The sequence below is a fragment of the Ctenocephalides felis genome, unplaced genomic scaffold, assembly GCF_003426905.1.
Source record: "Ctenocephalides felis isolate EL2017-DRISC unplaced genomic scaffold, ASM342690v1 CF-g0.4_SCAFFOLD_01375, whole genome shotgun sequence".
Lineage (NCBI taxonomy): Eukaryota > Metazoa > Arthropoda > Insecta > Siphonaptera > Pulicidae > Ctenocephalides > Ctenocephalides felis.
The window spans coordinates 1-23644 of record NW_020537529.1 but is presented as its reverse complement, the minus strand read 5'-3'; the positions used below and the strand labels follow the sequence as shown (position 1 = coordinate 23644).

At 31.0% G+C, this 23644-nt stretch overlaps 1 protein-coding gene and 1 non-coding gene across 2 annotated transcripts; one reads left to right on the top strand and one right to left on the bottom strand.

Annotated features, from left to right (window-relative positions):
- Nucleotides 1–404: 404 nt before the first annotated feature.
- Nucleotides 405–20998, bottom strand: LOC113369487 (acetylcholinesterase-like; the record flags this gene model as incomplete). The annotated part of the gene is given in 9 exon segments (XM_026610213.1): nt 405–575; nt 766–974; nt 1070–1318; nt 1647–1818; nt 6494–6872; nt 7141–7328; nt 9212–9403; nt 9729–9929; nt 20863–20998. Coding segments are annotated over 9 exon segments (1897 nt in total), but the record flags the coding sequence as incomplete, so codon positions are not given.
- Trnar-ucu lies at nt 6208–6280 on the top strand. The gene has a single exon. It is a non-coding gene; the product is annotated as a tRNA-Arg (tRNA).
- Nucleotides 20999–23644: the final 2646 nt, after the last annotated feature.

Here is a 23644-nt window from a genome sequence, read left to right as displayed (position 1 = left end):
ATTTTAAAAATTGATCAAAGTTTGAAAAATGAGTAGTTTTTTGACGTTTGCTAAAATTAAAATTAGATGATTTTCTTGGTATAACGATAGAGTACTTGTCTTAATGAACATACAAACCATTAAAGTCCTACGGAAACTGGTTCAGTTATAAAAATTATTAATTTTTGAAAATTTGCTTTTAGAAATACTCCGAGCCAACGTGTTCGTTCGTTTTTAACTATGTGTAATAAATTCACTCGGAATACTTTTAATCACTCATAAATTAATTTATTTTTATTGATTAAGTCCATTATTTACACATATCGGAAGTTCATGTAACTTGGCTCAAGGCAAAATACCAGTACCAGCTAGTTATTATTAAATTATTAATATTTAATAATAGTTTTTTTTCGTAATATACTTACTCGTGGCAATGATAAGCTGTGGCAGAAACTGTTTCCAAAATGCACATTGCCTAAGTCTTGGCCCTTTTCCTAATTCTGAATCGTTCACGCCTAGAGTCAAGTATTCCTTATGCTCGACTGTGTGCTTAGGCCAGTATATTGGTTCATTACCTGGTCCCGGATTAGGATCCCTACAGTAAATAAGACAGGTAATACAAAATAAATGGACATATGATTAAAGAAAATTCTATTCATTATATTAAGACATGGTAAAAGCCATATATTAACTATGATCAATATAACAATAAAATTCCCGATAGCAGATTTGATGAATTTGTGTTTATCACTATATTACTTACAATATTTATCAATTTACACTTACCCGTTTTGGCAAAGTTTGCCCAATAGCGCATCATGCGCTTGCTGAGAGCAGCTTCAGCATGGGTATAAACCGCGACTGGAGTCTTGGGGCTCTCCGAACACATAGCTAATTTCATCCCATGCATAACTCCCGTCCAACGTGGCCAAGGGTTAATTCGGGAACGATGAGAGAATAAATACATATACACGTTCAAACCTTCAGATGCATACCTGGAAACAAAAAATAATTTTAACTTCATCACAAACGAAAAAATCAAGAACAAGGATTTTACTAAAAATAAGAAGAAATATACAGATTTTTTTACCTGTGCGCAAATTCGTTTACATTGCAAGTGAACTGATAATCTCCGACAATTTTATCCAAAGCATCTCTATTTCCTAGTGGATCTTCTGGATCTAACCAGTCAGTATATTCAAATACTATAGCTTGGGTGCCTATTGGTCCTACACGTGGATTCAAATCTTTCACAGCCTGCAAAAATTGCTCACGTGTGACGTTGATGCCTTCTTCTTTTTTGAACAACTCGGTTAAATAGTAGATGATGAAATAATACCTAGTAAAAGAAATATTAAACCTTATTTTCAAAAACAAATCCAAATTAGATCGCTAAGTGGTTCGATTAAATTATGCAACTCCCATGCCAAACTATAAAAATTATACGATTTAATTATAAAGTCATTAAGTATTAGTTAGGATAGTAGTACGGAATATATAATTGATATGCTGCTACATTGAAATTAAAGTAATTATCTATTAATTGTGATCGATTCAGCCAATAATGCATTTAAAAATTGATATGTTCCTATTGATTCCATAATAAATTTAGGTGTTTGGATAAAATATTAAAACATGTTTTTGTTGGTTTCGAGCAAAATATTTACCCTTCTTCCGTATTGCTTCCTGTGAGTATATCGGTTTTCTTGAAATTTCCACGCTTGAGTGCTCTTTGTGGACTTTCATCAAGAAAAGCGCCGTCCACTACCGGCACAAACGGAAATTCACAAATGCCTAGGTCATTCCATTCGTTATTTACCAAGTCCCGGCTATCTTTTTCTAAAATATATAATATATTTTTTTGAAACTTGATATTGTCTGTAAACTAAATAGTAAGGTTTTTTAACTCATCATATAACATTATCTTATAAATTTCTTGATGATTTTATAATATTATTTTATGCATTGTTATGTTATAAAATAATATAATTGTATTATTATATTAAATATTATTACAAATGTATTTTTATGTCCCCTAGAGCTACCCTGTGGGCTATGTAAAAAAACTAGTGGGTATGACATCGTGCCTTAAGGCAAATTGCTAGAACTTCCCGTACCGTAATTAAATGATCGAGGAATATAAACGTTTTCATATAGATTTTTATAAATATTGTAACATTGTCTAATATTTATAAGAATTATATAAACTGAATTGCAAAGTTGAAATTATTTGTTTAAAGTATATTAGAATTTTAGTCAGAATTAAAATTAAATCTGAATTATTTTCGATATACAAAGAAAAAGTTCTTGAAAAAAAAGATATATATATATATATATATTTATAGAATTTTTTGTATATCGATATAGAATATATATAGTATATATAGAATATATATATATATATAAGAGAGATATATATAATATATATAGAGATAGATATATAGATATAATATATATATATATTATATATAAATATATATATATATATTATATATATATATATATATATATATATATATATAGTTATGTGTGCTTAATTGGTTAATAGTGTTTTTGCAGGATTTTATAAACAATTAGGAACAAAGGAATAATTTGACAGTTTTTAATATTTCCAAAAATGAACTGTTTAAAGTTTCTGAAAATATAAAAATTGCACAAAAAGTTGAAATTTAATTGAAAAATATCAATGTAAGTAATGAACATAAGAATTTTATATATGTATAAATATATTTGTTTCTGTTTAACACAAGTAGCTATTTATTAACGTTGTAAAAGAAGTGCACTTTTTTGAAAAAATATTTTTTACACAATATTTTTGTATAAATTGTTAATAATTAAATTAGGGTTTTGTACAGCCTATAAAATTTTCTTTGTGATGGTATACATTAATGTATACCTTACTTAATAAAATACATTCATATTTTGTTTTTAAAAATTATCGTTATTGTTTCTACGCATTTTTCTTTAGGCAACATATTGATTTCTAATTTGTTTTACATCTTTATTACCTTTTAGACCATTTAATGTAAACGAATGTTTATTTCGGAAAATGTGTTTACAATTAAACGATCTACAATATTTATTAACACGCTATAACGAACTATAGCAACTTTATATACTTTAAAAACTCCTTATAAAAAATAATACCATCAAAAGTTTATTTATCCATTATACTTGAGATGAGCAACGAGATGTTTTTTTACAATTAAATAAATAATTTTAGATGAATGTTGTTCTGCGACCAATCACAATACTCGAAAATGACGTGTGTTTTTAGCGCTAATTGTGATTGGCTAATTAATGTTGTTCGTTTTTTTTCGTTTTTCTTCGGCTTTTTTGCATAGTCTATAAATAGGGGGTGCGCGAAGGAATTCTTGGCAGTCGCCGGCCGTGGCCGGCGCCGGTGTCACCTCGGGTGGCACTGAAAGCCCCCGGGGCACCAGACCGGTCGCTCCCTTTGGAGCTGGACTGGACAGGAGCTCCGGGGCCTCCGCCGGAGACTCCCGGCTGCGGAGACTCCGAGCCACGGAGACTCCCGGCTGCGGAGACTCCCGGCTGCGGAGACTCCGGGCCACGGAGACTCCGGCCACGGAGACTCCGGGCCACGGAGACTCCCGGCTGCGGAGAATCCCGGCTGCGGATTCTTCGACTGCGGAGAATCCCGGCTGCGGAGACTCCGGGCCACGGAGACTCCGGGCCACGGAGACTCCCGGCTGCGGAGACTCCGGGCCAAGGAGACTCCCGGCTGCGAAAGCACGTTCAAATTGTATTCTTACGATATTTTAATTGGATTTTTCCGACGCCCAGAGTCTCCGTGGCAAGGATTCTTTGCGTGGCCCGGAATCTCCCTGGCCGGTAGTCTCCGCAGCCGGGAGTCTCCGTGGCCCGGAGTCTCCCTGACCAGGAGTCTCCGCAGCCGGGAGTCTCCGCAGCCGGGAGTCTCCGTGGCCCGGAGTCTCCGCAGCCGGGAGTCTCCGTGGCCCGGAGTCTCCGCAGCCGGGAGTCTCCGTGGCCCGGAGTCTCCGCAGCCGGGAGTCTCCGTGGCCCGGAGTCTCCGCAGCCGGGAGTCTCCGGCGGAGGCCCCGGAGCTCCTGTCCAGTCCAGCCCCAAAGGGAGCGACCGGTCTGGTGCCCCGGGGGCTTTCAGTGCCACCCGAGGTGACACCGGCGCCGGCTCGGCCGGCGACTGCCAAGAATTCCTTCGCGCACCCCCTATTTATAGACTATGCAAAAGGGCCGAAGAAAAACGAAAAAAAACGAACAACATTAATTGGCCAATCACAATTAGCGCTAAAAACACACGTCATTTTCGAGTATTGTGATTGGTCGCAGAACAACATTCTAAAAATTTGTTAATATACTCCAATTAATATATAAAATTTATTTCTTCAGTAACAAGGATAAAATAAACGAAAGAAGTTTATCAAAGAAGCCCGAGTTTCTCAAGGAATAGTACAAATAGTATTAGTATTAAAATTCAAAAAACCTTGATTTATAATGAAAAAAATAAATCGAAAAGTGGCCAAAGAGATACTTGATCAGTATTTAAACATATATAATGTTATATGAAATTAATTAGATGTAAGTGGCACTTTGCTTTAAGGCAATTTGCATGAAAGGGGTAAATAATCGAAAAGAATTGTTTTGCGAGCACATTTTTCGACATTTATTTTAATTGTGGAAAAATTTATTTAAGCACATAAATTTTATTTTACATAGATGAAAAGCTTATAAAATTTTCTACATAACTGCATTTAACGATTTTTAACTTTCGGAATAAAATCATGACGATCAAAATCGTCAAACTTTAAATTCGTATAACTTCGCAAACAAAATGTTTGTACGTTTTTTTAATATTTGATTAAAATGTGCATAAATTTGTTAAAGCGCATAAATCATATTTTGCGTAGATAAAAAGCTTATAGAATTGTTATCACAATTTATTATTATTTTCTCAATTTATAAAAATATATATCACATTTTGTTTATCACCTGAAATTACGATATAGTATACAGAACTCAATGCCAAACCGAAACGAGGTGATAACAAAAAATTAGAGAACAAATGATTAAAGTGTAGTTTGAAAATTATGAGCTTTTTAGTACAGTCTAGAGCGTTGATCAAAATGTGATTATTTTTCTCTTATTTTCATTATTTTTGTTTATTTCTATTTTGAAACCATAAGAATAAACTAGTGGAGCGCATGACATCGTGCCTTAAGGCAAATTGCTGGAACTTCCCGTACCGAAAATTATTATTTTTTTTAAAAACGATTAACATTTTCGGAAAAAAAATTATTTCGAAAAAATTAGATTTTTGAGAAACTATAAATTTGACAAAAAATTACTTTTTTTTGAAAAAAAAAATTTTCTTAATTTTGCCATATTTTGAAAATTCTGAAATTTTATTCAAAGCAATCGTACTGCTTTAACTGCATAGAGATGAAATGTCAAAGCGCGTAAGCGCCGCGTCGCCGTCTAACGAATAAACATTGGTAGGGAACCCATAGGACAGTAAACAAAATTTATACTTATTGTTAAAATCTCTATAAAATATCTGATAATTTGATGTGCATATGTCTAATGATCATTTTTGACTGCAAAATGGCATTTTTTCACTTTTTTTATTGGATCTCCAAATCCGCTAAACCTGCCTTCATGAAAATTTGATCAATTCTTCATCTTGTCAATGCCAGTAAAATGTTTTTTGAATTATTAAAATCGGACGCTTCGTCCTTTAAAAAACTGAGTTACCATTTTGGCACTTTTTGCCCCGTATCTTCGCAACGGCTAGACTTGCCTTTGCCAAAAACTAATCAGCACGTCTCCTTATCAATACAAATCGAATGTTTTTTAAATTATTCAAATCGCTTCATTCGTGTTCCCGAAATCGTCGACGAAAATTTGTATCCGAACACACACACATACACGCACACACACACATACACGCACACACACATACACACACACATACATCCATTTTTTTTAAGGTATGCCAAAATGTTCAGAAGGTTTGAAACGTGAAAATATATAAAAATTTTCATTTTCGATTTTTTTTGCGATTACTATAACTTGCCCTACGGGAAGTTAATAAGGAAATAAAATAATATGTTTTAATATTACATAATGCTTATCACCTGAATTGTTAAGTATTTTATCTTGAATAAAATAAGTTAATATAAGTAAAATGAAAAAAGAGAACTTCCGAGAAACACACTAGGCACAGCATGTCCCTTTGGCGCAGCGGATAGCGCGTTGGACTTCTAATCCAAAGGTCGTGGGTTCGATCCCCACAAGGGATGTTTTTAACATAGTTAATTTTTTTTTCAAAAAAAAATAACTTAGAATTGTTCGTGTGCTTAATAATGTGTTAATAAATATTTGTATACAAATATATTTTGATTCTTACACTAGATTTTAGGAAACTACAATCCTCACGCATAACATTTGAAAAATACGATCATTTAAAGTAAAGTAAGTAAAAGTGACAATAGTATTATAATTATCCAACTTACGTCTTAAGCATTCCGCTGTAGCCGCAAGATCATCTGGCGAATGTGGGCAACCCACAGTCTTAGCAAGCAAAAGCGACCTATTTAACGCCTCTTGCCTGCTTCTGAGAGCCCATGGAGCAGTAGGAGATCCACTCTCCAATATGGCACGAGCAAACAAATCTTTAGAAAGCGGTGATAGTAAATGCATAGACACTGAAACGGCACCAGCACTTTCACCAAATAGTGTGACTCGATCAGGATCACCGCCAAATGCTCGGACGTTGTCACGCACCCAACGCAGGGCTAGCAGCTGGTCGAAGAGGCCTGCATTGCCTGGTGCATCAGGAGTGCCTAAGAATAGGAAACCGAGGGAGGCCACTCGGTACTGCATTGAAACCACCTGGATAAAGGTCAAAAGTACATTAGATATATTTATTTAATAATTTTTACGTATTCTTAAAACACTGGTTTTGAATAGATCAGTAATTCAAAATAATATTTAAAATATAAATAAAGAATTATTCATAAAAAATGTCGTGTACTAAATCTAAGTTAATTCCATTAATTTTTTATTATAATTCCATTAATTTTTTATTTCGTCTGTATTATAAGCTAAGTTCATTAAAGGCTAGAATGAAGTTTTTAATAATTGAATGCATTTTATTTACCAGAACTCCTTCTTCTGCTGCTAACGTTTTTGGATCATATACGTCCAGAGTTGAAGAACCACTATAGAAACCTCCTCCAAATATCCACAACATTACAGGTCCATTTGTAGGCCTAGGTTTGGGAGCCACAACATTCACGTAGAGGCAATCTTCTGATATCGGAGTATTTGGGTTCCACATCGTTGCACCTAATTCAGATTATACATACAATCAATCGGAGAGAAGAGCAAATGAAACATTTAAATTGATAATGGACTTTATATTATTTTAGTAAGTCAGTCTATTTAAAATTCTGTTTATGAATAAAAATGATAACATTTTTTATCTATTTTGGATTAATATGTTTGATTTTTTTCAAACTAATCGATATGTAACATTTTTATGGATATTTATCATGTTGTATTATTTTATTATTCAGACATTTTATTTATATTATTTATTAAATTTATTTTTATTATTATTTGCTTTTATTTTATATTAAATCATCATACTACGGATATTATTTTCATGTAAATTCTATCCTTTGCACTCTCATTTATTTAAATTTATGTTATTATTTATCAATATTACTAGATGTTAACTATTTAACAGTTGTAATTAAAAAAATGTAATAAATATTGTAATTAAAAAAAAGAAAAAAATCTCATGTTGCATATTTTGGCTTAATGATACATACCGTTAGTAATTTTTTATTTTATCATAGAGCAATGGCAATTTCTCATTGTAAGCTTATTATTTTACAAAAGATATTTTATGACACTTGTATAACTTTGCATGATGGAAATTAAATATCATGTCAATACATTATAGTTTCAATCAATTAAGCTCTTTAACTTTCTGGCAGCCTTGCTAGTTGCTATTTTAAATCTAATATGAATTATAAAAAATACTATACAATCATCAAATTTTAACACAAAATTAAAACAGTCACCTGCTGCAGACACAGATAAATCTTGAGAATATCGATTATTTAAGAGATTTGAAAAGAAAATAAAAGAACTACTTGAGGGGTTATTCTAGTGTAGAAATTCAATAAAATCGATTTTTTTTTAATTTCATATTTTCAAAGTTTAACTATCTATTAGGAATATGAATACGAGAAGGTTTTTGAAAATTTGAATTATTTTCAGAAATATAGGCATTTTACTGATTCGGTCTCCATACTGGTTTGGCTTCACGCAAAACTTTAAATGCGTTTTTCTCCGAACAGACTTTTTCAGTACTGTTGACACGATTTCTCGAATTTTAATCGACCGATTCACTTGAAATGATCAGAAAGTCTTTTTTATAGAGCTATCTATAGCCCGAACTGGGATTATCCCCAAATTCCAATTTTTACTATTTTTAAAAAATTCGATAAACTCAAAAAACAGCGAAAAAAAACTTTTTTTTTTCAAACAGTCGCCAATTTGTAAAAATTTTTTTTCACTCATCGCTAGTTCGGGCAATTGCGACATCATTGTAGATTAATAATCTTTTTATTTTTTGCATTTCCGATGACTAGGAGGGCTGAAATCATGTCAAGACAGAGGTGCCAATTTTTTGAGACCATCCACTTCATCAGCTGCCAGTTTTTACAATTTTCAACTTTTTTATTTTTTAATTTTTGTTTTGTATTTCAATAATATTAATAAACAAGTGGTAAAACAATGGATAGTAAAAATATTCATTGCTTTCTTTTACGACACTTTAAAAATGACTTAAAATTCATCGGTCTACACTAGAATACCCCTTTAACCTTACATGTCCTACAAGCTGTTTGTTGAAGACTTAATCTAATGTTTTATGAGAGGCAATTAATCGGTTAACCATTATCCTATCTGTAGCGTATATTAGCTCTTACGTATAATAGTTATCATGTAATTGGATGTTGCAGCTATGCCCATGAAAGGCGATTTCCACTTGAAATTATATCGAGATATATAACCTCTAGTGGAAATTTGACATCAAAGCTGATTGATGTCGAGCTTTGGTCATGGCAAAAACTGAACGAGCAAAACGGAGACTAGTTGGCGCTAGCCCACGTTCGAACCAATTTCGCAACTGCTGTGCGATAATCTTATGTATTTACCAGGAAAGTCTCCAAACAGCGTGTCGACTATCTGCACGCACGTGTTCGGCGGCGATGTGGCATTTAGGACGCCCTGCCAAGGATCAGCCGGCCGAGGGTGTCGAAAACGTAGCGCCCCAGACGGATTTCTGCCGTACGGTATGCCGAGCCACGCATCGACGTGTTTGCCCGTCGATGACGTCAACGTGGTACCTGGACAATAAATTTAAATCGGTTTATTGTGGATGTACATTCAAATGAAAATGGTGGAAATTGAATGGACAAATAATATGAACAAAACCATTACTCTATCGGGTTCATATTTGTAGAGACTCATCAAAATTCATATCTAATTAGTAAAATCTGCATTATGTTGCTGTGTATATATGAATAATATATCCTATAATAAAAATATATAATTGTGCATATTTCTTTAAAAGTACAGAAAAATATTTATAGTTGATAAACAAATAGATATTATCACAGATACCGTAAAAACGAACTAAAGATACAAATAAAATTTTCTTCATCAAGTTACCTCTGACGAGTCCTTTGTTAGTCCTGACTACTAATGGATCATCTTCAGGGTGCCGAGAGCTTTCCCTCCGCGTTTTACCTGTCGACGACCTGTATTCTCTGTGGCGTTTGGCTTCCCTTTCCTCACCTAACTCCAATGTACCCAGATCAGGGTCTAAAACTCGCACACTTTCGCCATGCCCCATGTACGGAGAATATATTCCTGTAAAATAAAAAATATTAAAAATAAATTACTTCAAATGTAGTTTTACATTGTTTTTCTATATGACAAATTTAAAACATAATGTTTGTATTTACGTGAAGGTAAATAACAACATATTCATGCTATATAAAGATCTGCTATTATAAATATGAAAATGAATATCTGACCCATTTAGCCACGCAAAATTTACAATAACAAAACAAATAGATACGAGTCTGTCACGAACATTTAAAACGGTTAAATGTGATCGAAAATATACTGAATGCGAAATAACATTATGTATTTGATACAATTGACATGCGGATAGAGAATATCAATATTGAAAACAAAGCAAAGACTAAAAATAGAAATGTAAGCTTTAATTATATTTTGCCTGGGTCTGAAGAGTGTTTGATTATGTCTTCAATGAATTGTCTAATAATAAAATAAACTTTCCTTTAAAATAATAGGAGATTAAATTATTTTTGGCTTTTGCTTATAGTATTTTCTTCATTCTTCAATCTAAGAGCTAGTATTTTTAACTTCCCGTAGGGTAAGTTATTGTAATGGGCCGAAAATCGAAATTGAAAATGTTTACATTTCTCGACGTTTTGAAGGTTTCTGAACATTTTGGCATACCTAAGAAAAAAATGGATGTGTATGTGTGTATGTATGTATGTATGAATACAAATTTCCAGTCACGTTTTCGGGCGCACGGATCAACCGATTTGAATGGTTCAAAAAACATTCGATTTCTGTTGATAGGGAAAAGAGCTGATTAGTTTTTGGCAAGGGCAGGTCCAGCCGTTTCGAGGATACGCAGCAAGAGTGCAGAAAATAGAAATCGACTTTTTGAGAGAACGGAGTAATCGATTTGAATGATCAAAAAAACATTCAATTAGTAATGATTGGGAGAAGTGTTTATTAGTTTTTGGCAAAGGCAGGACCAGCCATTTCGAAGATACGGAGCTAAATATGTGAAAAATGGCAGTTTTTGAAAAAACTAAGCGTCCGATTTGAATGATTCAAAGAACTTTCTGCTTGTCTTAACAAAATAATTGATTTTGGAAAAAAAAATTTGTTTCAATTTTTTTTTTTTTTTAATTTTTTGTATATCGAAAATAATTCAAATTTTATTTTTAATTCTGACTGCAGTTCTAATATACTTTAAACAAATAATTTCAACTTTGCAATTCAGTTTATATAATTCTTATAAATATTAGACAATGTTACAATATTTATAATAATCTATTTGAAAACATTCAGTAATCCTCGAACATTTCGTTACGGTACGGGTTTTACGGTTCCAGTAATTTGCCTTAAGGCACGATGCCACCCACCCCACTAGTTTTTTATCAATTTGGCAAGAGTATGAGAATTATGAAGTATAAACCTGATTTAGTAAAATAATTATTCAAGATATTATTTAACTAATGAACTAATATCATTGGTTCCACTTCTACAATACTTTCTTTTCTGTAAATGTTAAATAATCTACTCGATCATTCAAATACATTTTCACGTCAAATTCACAACGAGAACAGTTCCTCCCGACTGGGAGCGTGGCGTCTCCTGTAATCCGGCTACTCGGAAGTCAGATTTCGAGGATGTCTTGAGGTTGGGAACAACTGTGGCCTGGTTGTGCATGTTGACTGGACGTCCGCACTAAGCTCGCCATCGACATGGGCACCCTGGGGGAGCTCGGGGTGTTCAGGTTGTCTAAGGAGGGACGTACCGGGCCAGAGAGGACACTCAGCAGCCAAGAGTCCCCGTGGCGAGCAGTAGTGGGATCGCGTCCGGGAGTGTGCACCTTGTCATAGCGCGATCAACATAGATAGACCGAAATCTTTTTTATATTGATAAATAAAGTTGAATATATATTTAAGTGGATTCCGTTGAAATTTTTTCTAAGCTATGAAAAATAATTTAATAAACACCAAAATTAATGTTTATTTTTTGGACACGTATATTGCTATGAAAATTGCATATCTATCACGGCGATATTTTTAACCGGTTTAATTACTTAATTCTCGTGAATGTATCTTTTCTACCAAATCCAAACCACTTCTACGTGCCTTTAAATATGTAAAAAATTGTTTTACGTAACTGAAAAACTATTTTAAACTAGTTGGTTTGGTATTTAGCCTTGAGGCAAGTTACATGAACTTCCCGATATGTGTAAATAATCGACTTAATCAATAAGAAATAAATTAATTTATGAGTGATTATAAGTATTCCAAGTCGATTTATTACACATAATTGAAAACGAACGAACACTTTGACAAAAATCAATAATTTTTATAATTGAACCAGTTTCCAGGACTTTAATGGTTTATTATGTTCAAGACCAAGTACTCTGTCATTATTCCAAGTAAATAGTCTAATTTTAATTTTAACAAATATCAAAAGAGCTACTCATTTTCTCAAACTTTGATGAATTTTTAAAATCAAACTATTTGTCGTAAGGCTGTAATATTTCAGTAAGTTCTATAAGACCATGGTACATATCGCTAAAAAAAATTCCATAAAAGTCGGCTTAAATTTTTTTTTCAACAGTTAATTACAAAAAAACGGCTCGGTAGATTTTCACCTAAAACTAATCAGTATCATTTCCAATTAATATCTTTCGAACAGTTTTTGATTTTTTAAAATCGATTCGGTAGTTTGAGCTTAAATGTGGACGAAAAGTTTAACACTTTTTTTTCAAATTACAAAGAAACGGCTCGGCAGATCGTCTCACAAAACTGACAAATTATAGTCCTCATTGAGATACATCAAGTGGCTTTTAAATTTATGAAATCGGTTCAGGCGTTTTTGAGAAAACGTCGATCAAAGGTTTAATTTTGTCAAATGTCAAAGAAACGATATTAATTTTTGCAAACTTTGACGATGTTTCAAAATTAAACGACTTGTCGTAGGGCCGTAATATTTTAGTATGATCTACAAGACTGTGGTATCTACCGTCAAAAAAAAATCATAAAAATCGTCGAAATTTTGTTTAAACTTTATTACAAGAAAACGGCCGGGCCGATCTTTACCAAAAACTAATCAGCACGATTCCCAATCAATATCTATCGAACGGTTTTTGAATTTTCAAAATCGAAAATTTTTTCACTTTTCTGCGATTTACAAAGAAACGGCCCGGCCGATCGTCGCACAAAACATAGAAACGCTAGTCCTCATCGAGATACATCGAATGGCTTTTAAATTTTTAAAATCGATCCAGCCATTTTTGAGAAAACGTCGATTTACGGCAAAAAATCTGTTCAGACACACACACACATACTTTTTCTAAATTCGGTCTCATTCGATTCAGAATGGCTTGGAACGTCGAGAAAACATAAAATTCACGAGTCGGATTTTTTGATGAAAACATAAACTTCTCCTTCGGGAAGTTAATAAATGTGCTTATCAATTACCAATGATGTAATTACCCGAGTAAACTATGCAAGAAGGTTCTGCGTCTCTGTTAAACACTATCTGTGATAAACAAAGGATTTGGCGCGCTAATGCACGACCCAAACCATGAATTTCGCACGGGGTGGAAGTGTGGAAGCGGAAGCCTATTCTGGAACGATCGAACGTAACCTATTTATCGATACCGCCGAGAAACAGCTATAGCCCGCGGCTCTCCAGTGCTATAATCCCTATATGCCGGTGTTATGTTTAATCATAGGGACTCGCCAATAACGGATATGACGCAATATTATATGTCCGCACCATGATATGTACATATGTGTTCCGGATATTGCCGTTTTTGTCCCCGATTCGATGGGTATTGGATTACTGGGTGTAAAGCTCTGCGGATTCGATTCAATTTTGTTCTATATTCATCGTATTAATCGGGATAACTTCATCATTCTAAACATATTTTTTACTACCACATATGCCCAACAAAATTTTGAATTTCATGATGCTAAAAAAGAATAGACGAACACCCAAATTACTTGGCACACAAAGTATTCTCAGAAGCGCGCCCAACAAGACTAAAACGAAAAATTCCCAACGATCTTATATATTTGTAAACGCTAACATTATTATTATTATTATTATTATTATTATTATTATTATCTTACTATTTCTATTATTGTTATTGTGTTATATTTTATTATTTTTCTAGTATTCTTTTATTATTCAGAAATTTTATTTATATTATTTATTAATTTTATTTTTATTATTATTTGCTTATATTTTATATCAAATCATATTACGGATATTATTTTCATGTAAATTTTATCCTTTGCACTTTTATTTATTTAAATTTGTTATTATTTATTATATATATTACTAGATGTTAATAATTTAACAGTTGTAATAATTATTGAAATTAAAAAAAAAAAAATGATGCTAAATTCAATAAAAAAATTAACGAAGAAAAAATTTTATTTTTGTGGTATATTTAACTTGTACACTCTTCAATGTGACAAAAAACTGAGCGAATGTAGGCAAGCAAATTGTTAACATATAGGAGAGACTGGATACGGTTGTGCCAGGGTACGGTAGTCATAACAGCTAAATTATTTTGAGATAGGGTCTAAAGAAAGGGAGAAAAATGAAGTATGATTGTTCGAACAAGTTTACATTATTGATGCTTATCAGTGTGAGTATGTAGGAAAATAGTAGTAGAATTCCTGAAACGTAGAAAAAATTAAAAAAGAAAAACTAGTGGGGTAGGTGGCATCGTGCCTTAAGGCAAATTGCTGGAACTTCCCAAACCGTAACAAAATGTTCGAGGAATACTGAATGTTTTCAAATAGATTATTATAAATATTGTAACATTGTCTAATATTTTTAAGAATTATATAAACTGAATTGCAAAGTTGAAATTATTTGTTTAAAGTATATTAGAACTATAGTCAGAATTAAAAATAAAATCTGAATTATTTTCGATATATAAAAAATTAAAAAAAAAAAAAAATTGAAACAAAAAATTTTTTTTCCAAAATCAATTATTTTGTTAAGACAAGAGGAAAGTTCTTTGAATCATTCAAATCGGACGCTTAGTTCTCTCAAAAACTGCCATTTTTTACATATTTAGCTCCGTATCTTCGAAATGGCTGGGCCTGCCTTTGCCAAAAACTAATAAACACTTCTCTCAATCATTACTAATTGAATGTTTTTTAGATCATTCAAATCGGATACACCGTTCTCTTAAAAAGTCGATTTCTATTTTCTGCACTCTTTGCTCCGTATCCTCGAAACGGCTGGACCTGCCTTTGCCAAAAACTAATCAGCTCTTTTCCCTATCAATAGGAATCGAATGTTTTTTCGTCAAATCGGTTGATCCGTGCGCCTGAAAACGTGACTGGAAATTTGTATCCATACATACATACACACTCACTCACACACACACACACACACACACACACTCATCCATTTTTTCTGAGGTATGCCAAAATGTTCAGACACCTTCAAAACGTCGAGAAATGCAAAAATTTTCAATTCCGATTTTTGGCCCATTACAATAACTTACCCTACGGGAAGTTCAAAAAAAAAAAATGAAGCCCTTAGTTCATAAAATTTAAATCATGCAAAATATTTATATTATTTGAGTGTGTGTATACGTATGTGAATATGTATATAGTTGTATATAAATTATTTCCTCATCTCAAAGTTTACCAATTATTACATTAAAGTAAACATTCTATAGGTACATATTCTTCCTCTAGTCAGAGCTAATTGAGCAGAACTCGTGATGAATTATTACTTTTTTACTTTTTGGTCTCAAAATAAACATATCGCCCGTGAGATTCACTTATTTGTCCAGCGGCCACTAGCGATCGCGGGATGTTTATTTCTCCCAAACCTCTATCTTTCCGCGTTGTGATTAGTTTTCGAGATATTTCGATTGATCAACTTGCCCCGCTCTGACCTACTATAACAAACTTCTTCTAATCATTATTTCATTCATATAATCTCAGATTGCGCTAATGTATCTAACATGAAAAAAATTAACTATGTCAAAATTAAAACAAGTCATTGAAAACCCTTGCACAAAACTGGTTAATGGGGTTTTTGCGCGGTAGTGCTTGCACATTATAATTTATATAGTGGCATGTCACGGCATTCCCTGGCTCAGCTAACGTTCGATACCGTCAAGTAGCTATTGTTTTAATATGTGTACTACAATTTCATAACTGGAATGCCTATTGGCACGCATACTCGTTAATATTCCGAATATAAATTATAAATTTCTTGCTCACAGGTCGAGTTGAAAATGTCAAGAAGTGTGCTATCCGCATTTGATAATGAACTCTTTTAAAAGTTAAATCATTTTACTGAAAAGACTGAAATGATATTTAGTATTACTGATTACGGTTTGTTTATAAATAAGTAATTAAAGGGCCAATACTAAGATAAAATAAAAATGTTATAGTAATGCTATGTTACGGGTCTATCACCGTATGATATGGTATTAGAGAATTGTCAAAAAGCTTTGTATTTGCTGTGCAATACAATAAGTAATAACTTTCTGGTTTCTCTTTGATAAAACATTTGAGAAGTTAAGTTTTATGTGTAAAACCTCTGATACATAGGTTTTTGCCAGTTTTTCACTACCAACTCATACAAATATAAATCCGTAACAAGCATCACCATAACATTTCTATTTTATCCGAGAATTAGCCCCTAAGTTTATATAAATTGCAACATCCTAAACTAAATTATCATGCTAAGAAATACATAATTTACATATATTTTGGGGTATTTTATTTTAGAATTTTATAATAATCCATTTGTTTCTTTTTTGGATATTTTCAAAAACTAAATATTCAAGAATTTGAGAACAAGAATTTTTTTCAGATTGCAATTTTATTTTAAAATACCTGTTTGATTAAATATTTTATGAAAAATACCTGTTTGGCTACGATAATCCTACTCAGTTTCCTCCTTCCGCAAAAATTTAAATGCGTTTGTTTTAATCTTTTTTATTTTTGCCCACAATATCTTAACTTCTACTGGGTACATTTACTTGAAAGTTTTTAGTTTTTAAAAGAGTTTTTTTTATAGACTTTTCCTTACAATTAGTATGAACTACGCTCATCCCTAAATTAAGTTTTTTATTATTTTTAAGAAAATCGAGAATATAAAAAATAGTTGTATTTTTTTACAGACAGTAGCTATCTTGTGAAAAATGATAGTTCATACAATTGAGACAATATTCCAGGTATGAATATGATTATGTGCCAAATTTTTTGAGCTGCCCACTTCATCATCTTCTAAAATGAACTATTAAATAACTAAAACTTTAACTATTAGATAACAAAAACTTTACCTATTTTATTTTTTTTGTATATTTTCTCAAAACATTAATTAATAACATGTGACAAAAATTGAAAAGTGAAAATATAGCTTGCCTTTTTTGCGGCCTTTCAAAAATCGCATAAAATGCATGCCTCTAGACCAGAATACCCCCTTGCATTCATTTTATTTATTATCACCAAATCCTATCAGCTTCTGTTAATCTCTTGAATTTTGTAAAAAAAAATAGTCTCATATACCCAGTAGTTGCTCTTGCCTGGCAAATTGTATGAACGATACTTTTATCACGATTATAACTGCAGGGCAGAAGTAATACGTTAAATGTAAAGGGATCTCTATGTTAAAGAGAAACACGGGGTCGTTGAAAGCTTTTTTCTTTAAAGCTATTGCGTTATTGCGCGCTTTTTATCACGTTTAGTCGCTGTTGTGAAAACTCTGCAAAAAGATAAGCTTTCTGTGTAAATTATTTTTTCAAAATATATACGCAGCATGGAACAGAACAAAAGCAGATAAAATAATGCACTCTGGTTATAATACATACATAGATTCGAGTTTGGTTCCACCAGTATTAAATTCCATGAAAGCAATTTTAAAGAAAGATTTTTTTTAAATTAGATAATAAATCGTAATCATAATTAATTTTTTTTAGTAATACTTTTTGAGTTATGTGTTGAACTGTCCACTTACTTCCACGTAAGCACAATCAATTAGTAATTTTTGATACTAACAATTTTCTAGAAATATTTTTTATGTCTAAACAACGATTGCCGGGTCAGCTCGTATATATATATATATATATATATATATTAAATATACGTTTGAATTATGAATGACACGATCTTCTACCAATATGTAAATTTCATTCTAAAATAAAAAAGTTTTTTAATATATAGAAGAAGTTGCTCGATTTCATGAATATATTGATTTTATACATTTATATTTATTTGATTATTATAAGGTAAATATGAATATAATATGTGAATTTTTATAAATACGTGAAATTCATTACGATGAATTTTAAAATATTCATGTTTAAGTTATAGGCAATATAATTCGTTAGATCTTGACACCAAGGCACCTTTAAAAATAGATGTTATAGAAGAAAATTAATCAATTATAAATTTTATTAATAATATATATAAAATTCTAATTGATATATTTCTTATCATATTTAATAAATTGCAAATTTTTGATATAAATCCGTGTTTTATTAAACTTAGTATTTTTTTTTTAATATTAATTTGTATGTAAGAAATTTTGAACATATTAAAAATCATGAAGTTTTTATATCTTTTATACTTGAAAGGTTTAAAAATGTTTTAAAAATGAGTCGAATGTGGAATATACTATTCTACTATTTTGTCTAGCATATTTGCACTGCATAATACAAACATTTGCAAGCTCTATTTATTATATAAATACTGCATTCATATTTTTACCCCACGGTTAATTTGAAAGCTTGCATTTTTCAATCATATGCATATTTTAATTAACATGCGGTTGCAAAGCATTGTAATGTGTGGATAAATAAAACACATAAACAGGATATATTTCTATAGTACATGAAATTTGATATTTTGCTAAAATTCATAATTAGTTTGTGTTTATGTTTGCGTACCGAAGTTTGCTGAACTAATTATTACAATCTAGAATGCGTTACGGGAGATGTATTTGAAAATGATATATGTTATGAAATTGGTTAGCAATGTTATTTGTGTGTAAATTCAAACAAACAATTTGATTTAGTGTGACGGGCAAAAAATAGATTAGAACACGTCGAGATAAACAGAAAAATGAAGAAATAAGGGATGATGGAATTGAATAGAATTAGAAGTTAGAAGATAAAGAGACAAGAATAAAGAAATGAAGGAAGATGAAAGTTGAAATAGAATTAGAATTGAAAAGAAAATAGATTAGAACATGCGAAGATAAAAAAGAAGAATGAAGAAATAAAGCGAGACAGAAGAACTTGAATATAATTAGAAGCTAGAGTAAAAAACACAAGGTGAAGAGCTAAAGGAAATATGACGTGAGTGGAATTCGAAGTTAGAAGATATAAAACAAGAATGAAAAAATAGGGGAAGATAGGAGTTAAACGATAAGAGTTGAAAATCTAAAATGAATAAATAAAGAAAGATAGGAGAACTGGAGGTAAAAAAACACTAGAATGAAGAAAAATAAAAAAAGAGGAGTTGAGTGGCATTAGAAGAAGAAGAAGAGAGAAGAAGATAAGAAGATGACTCTTCGTGAGTGAAGTAAAACTGAGTTGTTAAACTGATTGTGAGATAAAATTAAAAAAAAAATCAGAAAAAAATAAGAATAAAAGAATTATAGTTAAAAAGAAATTACAGTTATAAAGAAAATTGGGTAGTAAAGGATATATAAAGATAACATATGACATAATAAAATAATGTATGATGTTATAAAGGATAGTATATGATATAATAAAGATAACGTAAAATAAAAGAAAGTTATAAATGTGACTAAATGCTCTGGAGCTAATTTAAAAAAAATTGATCTTGCTTAAAATTTGTTGCAATTTCAGTATAATAATATTCACAATCACTTAAAATTGACATTTGGACTATGTTTAGTTCAAGTTATTATTGTTTATATAACTAAAGTTTATATAAAATTTAGTTGAAAAGTTATCAGAGTGCAATGACAGGCCAACGTAATTGCAACATAATTAGAAAAAAAACCTGTAAAATTTAGTAACTATAATCATAATATAAACCTAAACTGCAACGTTAAATCGACCGTATTAAAGATGAATGAGTTCTGACACAACGTACATTATTATTATTATTATTATTTTAATTATTTTTTAAAATTATTTTTGAACAGCAATCAGAACCTAATAATCCTATAAGCTGTTGTGCTGTTTTCAATACTAGACAGATGGCAGCCCAATCAGTTGCCACATCTCCGTATGATATATTATTATTACAATTTCTATAATAGGGCGAATATTTTTATTAGTGCAGCAATGTCGGGTGAGGGCTATTTTCATTTGGAAACATATTGCTATCTATATTTGCAAGTGAAAATCGTTGTCACCTGTCTGACAGCAGGTTGCTCGAAGAGGAATCGAACCCGGGACCCCTGATCCAGATGCCGTCGTTCTAGCCACTTACCTACGAGCGAGCCCAACGTGAAAAGTGAATATGTAATATTTTCAAACCATTTTTTAAACAGCGATGAGAAGTTAAGAGTTCTATTAGTTATTGTTCTGTATTGACGGCAACCTAAACAGTTGTTTCATCTCTGTACGATAAATTTATTGGTAAATTTCTGTGATAGAGCGAATATTTATTGATGCAGCAATGTCAGATCAGGACTATTTTCATTGGAAATATATAGCCACCTATATTTTTAAGTAAAAACTAATATCACTACTACTGGGTGAGTGCAATTTTCACTTGGAAACATATTGCTATCTATATTTCCAAGTGAAAATTGTTATCACTACTGCTTGACAACAGGCTGCTCGAAGTGGGTATCGAACCCGGGACCTCTGATTCAGGCCCCGTCGCTCTTAACCGCTTACCTACGGGCGAGCCCATGTTATTATAATTACCCAAAATTTACAAGAAAACTTACTGACAATATAAAACACCCACAAGTTTTCTTAAAACAATTCACAACAGTTATATTTATCGTTCGTTCTTATTTCAAAAGTTTATTTACTTACCGTGTTCATCGGGCAGTTCTGGTCCCATCTGTTCGTCGAAGTCCGCGTACGCGGGGGCTGGTGCCGCCGGCGCTTCGCGGCGTCGCGACGCCTGTGCTACGACCGCCAGCAGCGACAACAGAGCGCCGCACTGCATGCTGACACTCTCTGCAATGCGGTCAACACATTGTTATTAAATGATTTAATTTTATTTATTATATCCTATAAATAAACAAAATGTGTAAAAAAATTACAGAATTTGAATGGTTAAATTAAATTAGAAGTAAGAAGAAAAATAGATTAGAACACGCCAAGACAAAATAGAAGAATGATGCTAGGAGATGAATAGAATTAGAAGTTAGAAAATAAAAAACATAAGAATGAAGAAATAAAGGTAAATACTAAATAGGAGTTAAATGGAATAAGAAGTTGATTTCATTTTTATTAATTATATCCTACAAATATACAAATTGTTGGATGGTGAAGATAAATTAACATTGTTAAAATTAAAAATTACAGAATTTGAATAGTTAAATTAAATTAGGAGTAAGAAGAAAAATAGATTAGAACACGCCCAAGATAAAATAGAAGAATGAAGATATAAAGAATAAAAAGAGTTGAATAGAATTAGAAAGAAAAAATATATTAGAACAGCCAAGATAAAATATAAGAGTGAAGAAATAAAGAAAGTTAAGAGTTGAATGGAATTAGAAGTTAGAAGATAAAACACATAAGAATGAAGAAATAAAGGAAAATAGGCGTTGAATGGAATAAGAAGTTAAAGATAAAAAAGAAGAATGAAGAAATAAAAGAAAAAAAGAGTTGGATAGAATTAGAAATAAAAAAAATATATTAGAACAGCTAAGATAAAATGTAAGAGTGAAGAAAAAAAGGAAGGAATCTAAGAAGTTGAATAGAATTAGAAGTTAGAAGATATAAAACATAAGAATGAAGAAATAAAAGAAAATAGAAGTTGAATGGAATAAGAAGTTAGAAGATGAAAAACAAGAATGAAGAAATAAAGAAAGAAATAAGTTGAATAGAATTAGAAGATGATAAACAAGATTAGAAGATGGAAAAAAATAAAGAAGAATGAAGAAATAAAGGAAGCTGGGAGTTGAGTAGAACTAGAACTAGATTGAAATATAAAAAACATAAGAATGAAGAAATAAAGAAGAACATGAGTTGAATGGAATAAAATTTGAAGATAAAAAATTAGAATAAGGAAGTAAAGAAAGAATTTATTTGAATAGAATTAGAAGATTAGAAGATAGAAAAAAAATAAAGTAGTGAATAATGCTACGTGAATGAAGTAGAATTTGAAAAAGTAAGGTAAAGGTGAAGAAATAGACAAAATTTAATTTAATCCAATGATATATAAGAATCATTATTTACTCAACTCCAATTCAAATTATTCATTTCAAAAATTTAAAAAAAAAATTAAGTTATGTTATGTATGTTTATAATGGATTTTACATTCTGTAGCTGAACATATATTTTAGGAGATAATTTTAGAGAACATATTCTTTCAGATATCTAGTCTCTCTATACTCTAAAATTTAATAAAATTAAAAAATAAAATGGATTGGCAAAAATTATTTTATACCACTTTTTTAGATACACATATGTGCTTTACATTAAATTCTATATTTAGATTTACTTTAATTATCCATTTTTCAAGCTTTAATAATATTTGTTAGAAAAATTAGAATCTTTTAGCACAGGACCTGTTATAAATATTTAATTTTCATTCTCTCTAGAGTCTTGATACCATTTTATTTTTAATTTTATTATGCATAAAGATGAATCAACATAAATAAAAGATGCAGAATAAAACGACATATAAATCGATATATATGATTATCATATAATTTTCTCAAGATTTTCTAATTTTCCTTGAATTACTAACTCGCCTATAGGCCAAACCGTTTAAAATACAAAGTTGCGATATATGAGAAAAAAACTAAGAAATTCGAGACTTTTCTAACGATGTTTAATACTTCTTTGTGAAAAGATCCAATAGTGTACATAATTGCTCAAATCTATCTGCACTTTGCATTTTAACATTTGAATATTCACACAGATTCTATACTAAGCTAAACCGTAAAAGATACGTGAAAGCTTTGTTGGGTTGGCTAATATCAATAAAAAACAAAATATTCATAAAACAAAAAAAGTAAACAAAATGTCATTATTTTTATCTGATTAACTTACGATGTTCCGCAAAGTTTGATCGCAGTGCATTTTATTTTCTCCTTTGAAATGTAAGTTTTGCATCACTCTCAATACTAATTTTTGCCATATAGATTTTGTGTTAATTCCAAATTCAAACTTTCATTTTATTGAAATTGATATCTATTTGAACTAATTGTCAGAATACCTTTGTTTAAAAATATAAAATGTGCAAAAACTAAAATTTAACTTTAAACAATATTTTTGATATATAATCTTAATAATTTATAAACTAATTTAATGATTGTTCCTAGATAATGATTTCAATAATATATGAAAATCAATAAAGTAATTATCTCAAAAATCTTCAAGTCCGGTGGAAACTTTTAATAGGCATATCTCCATATATTTTAGGTAGTTGGTTCTGTTTAAAGCTAAGTAAATTTAATAATATTAACAAATTAATAGTTAGTATTTAAATTAACAAAATATTACACTTCCAAAATATGACTTATTCACAACAAATTTTTCATATCATTCGTTTATTGTTTTATGTTGATATGTTAATAAAATATTACCATAGTTATTTCTACGAGACTACTATACTAGAAACAGCCCCAAATAATGTTTT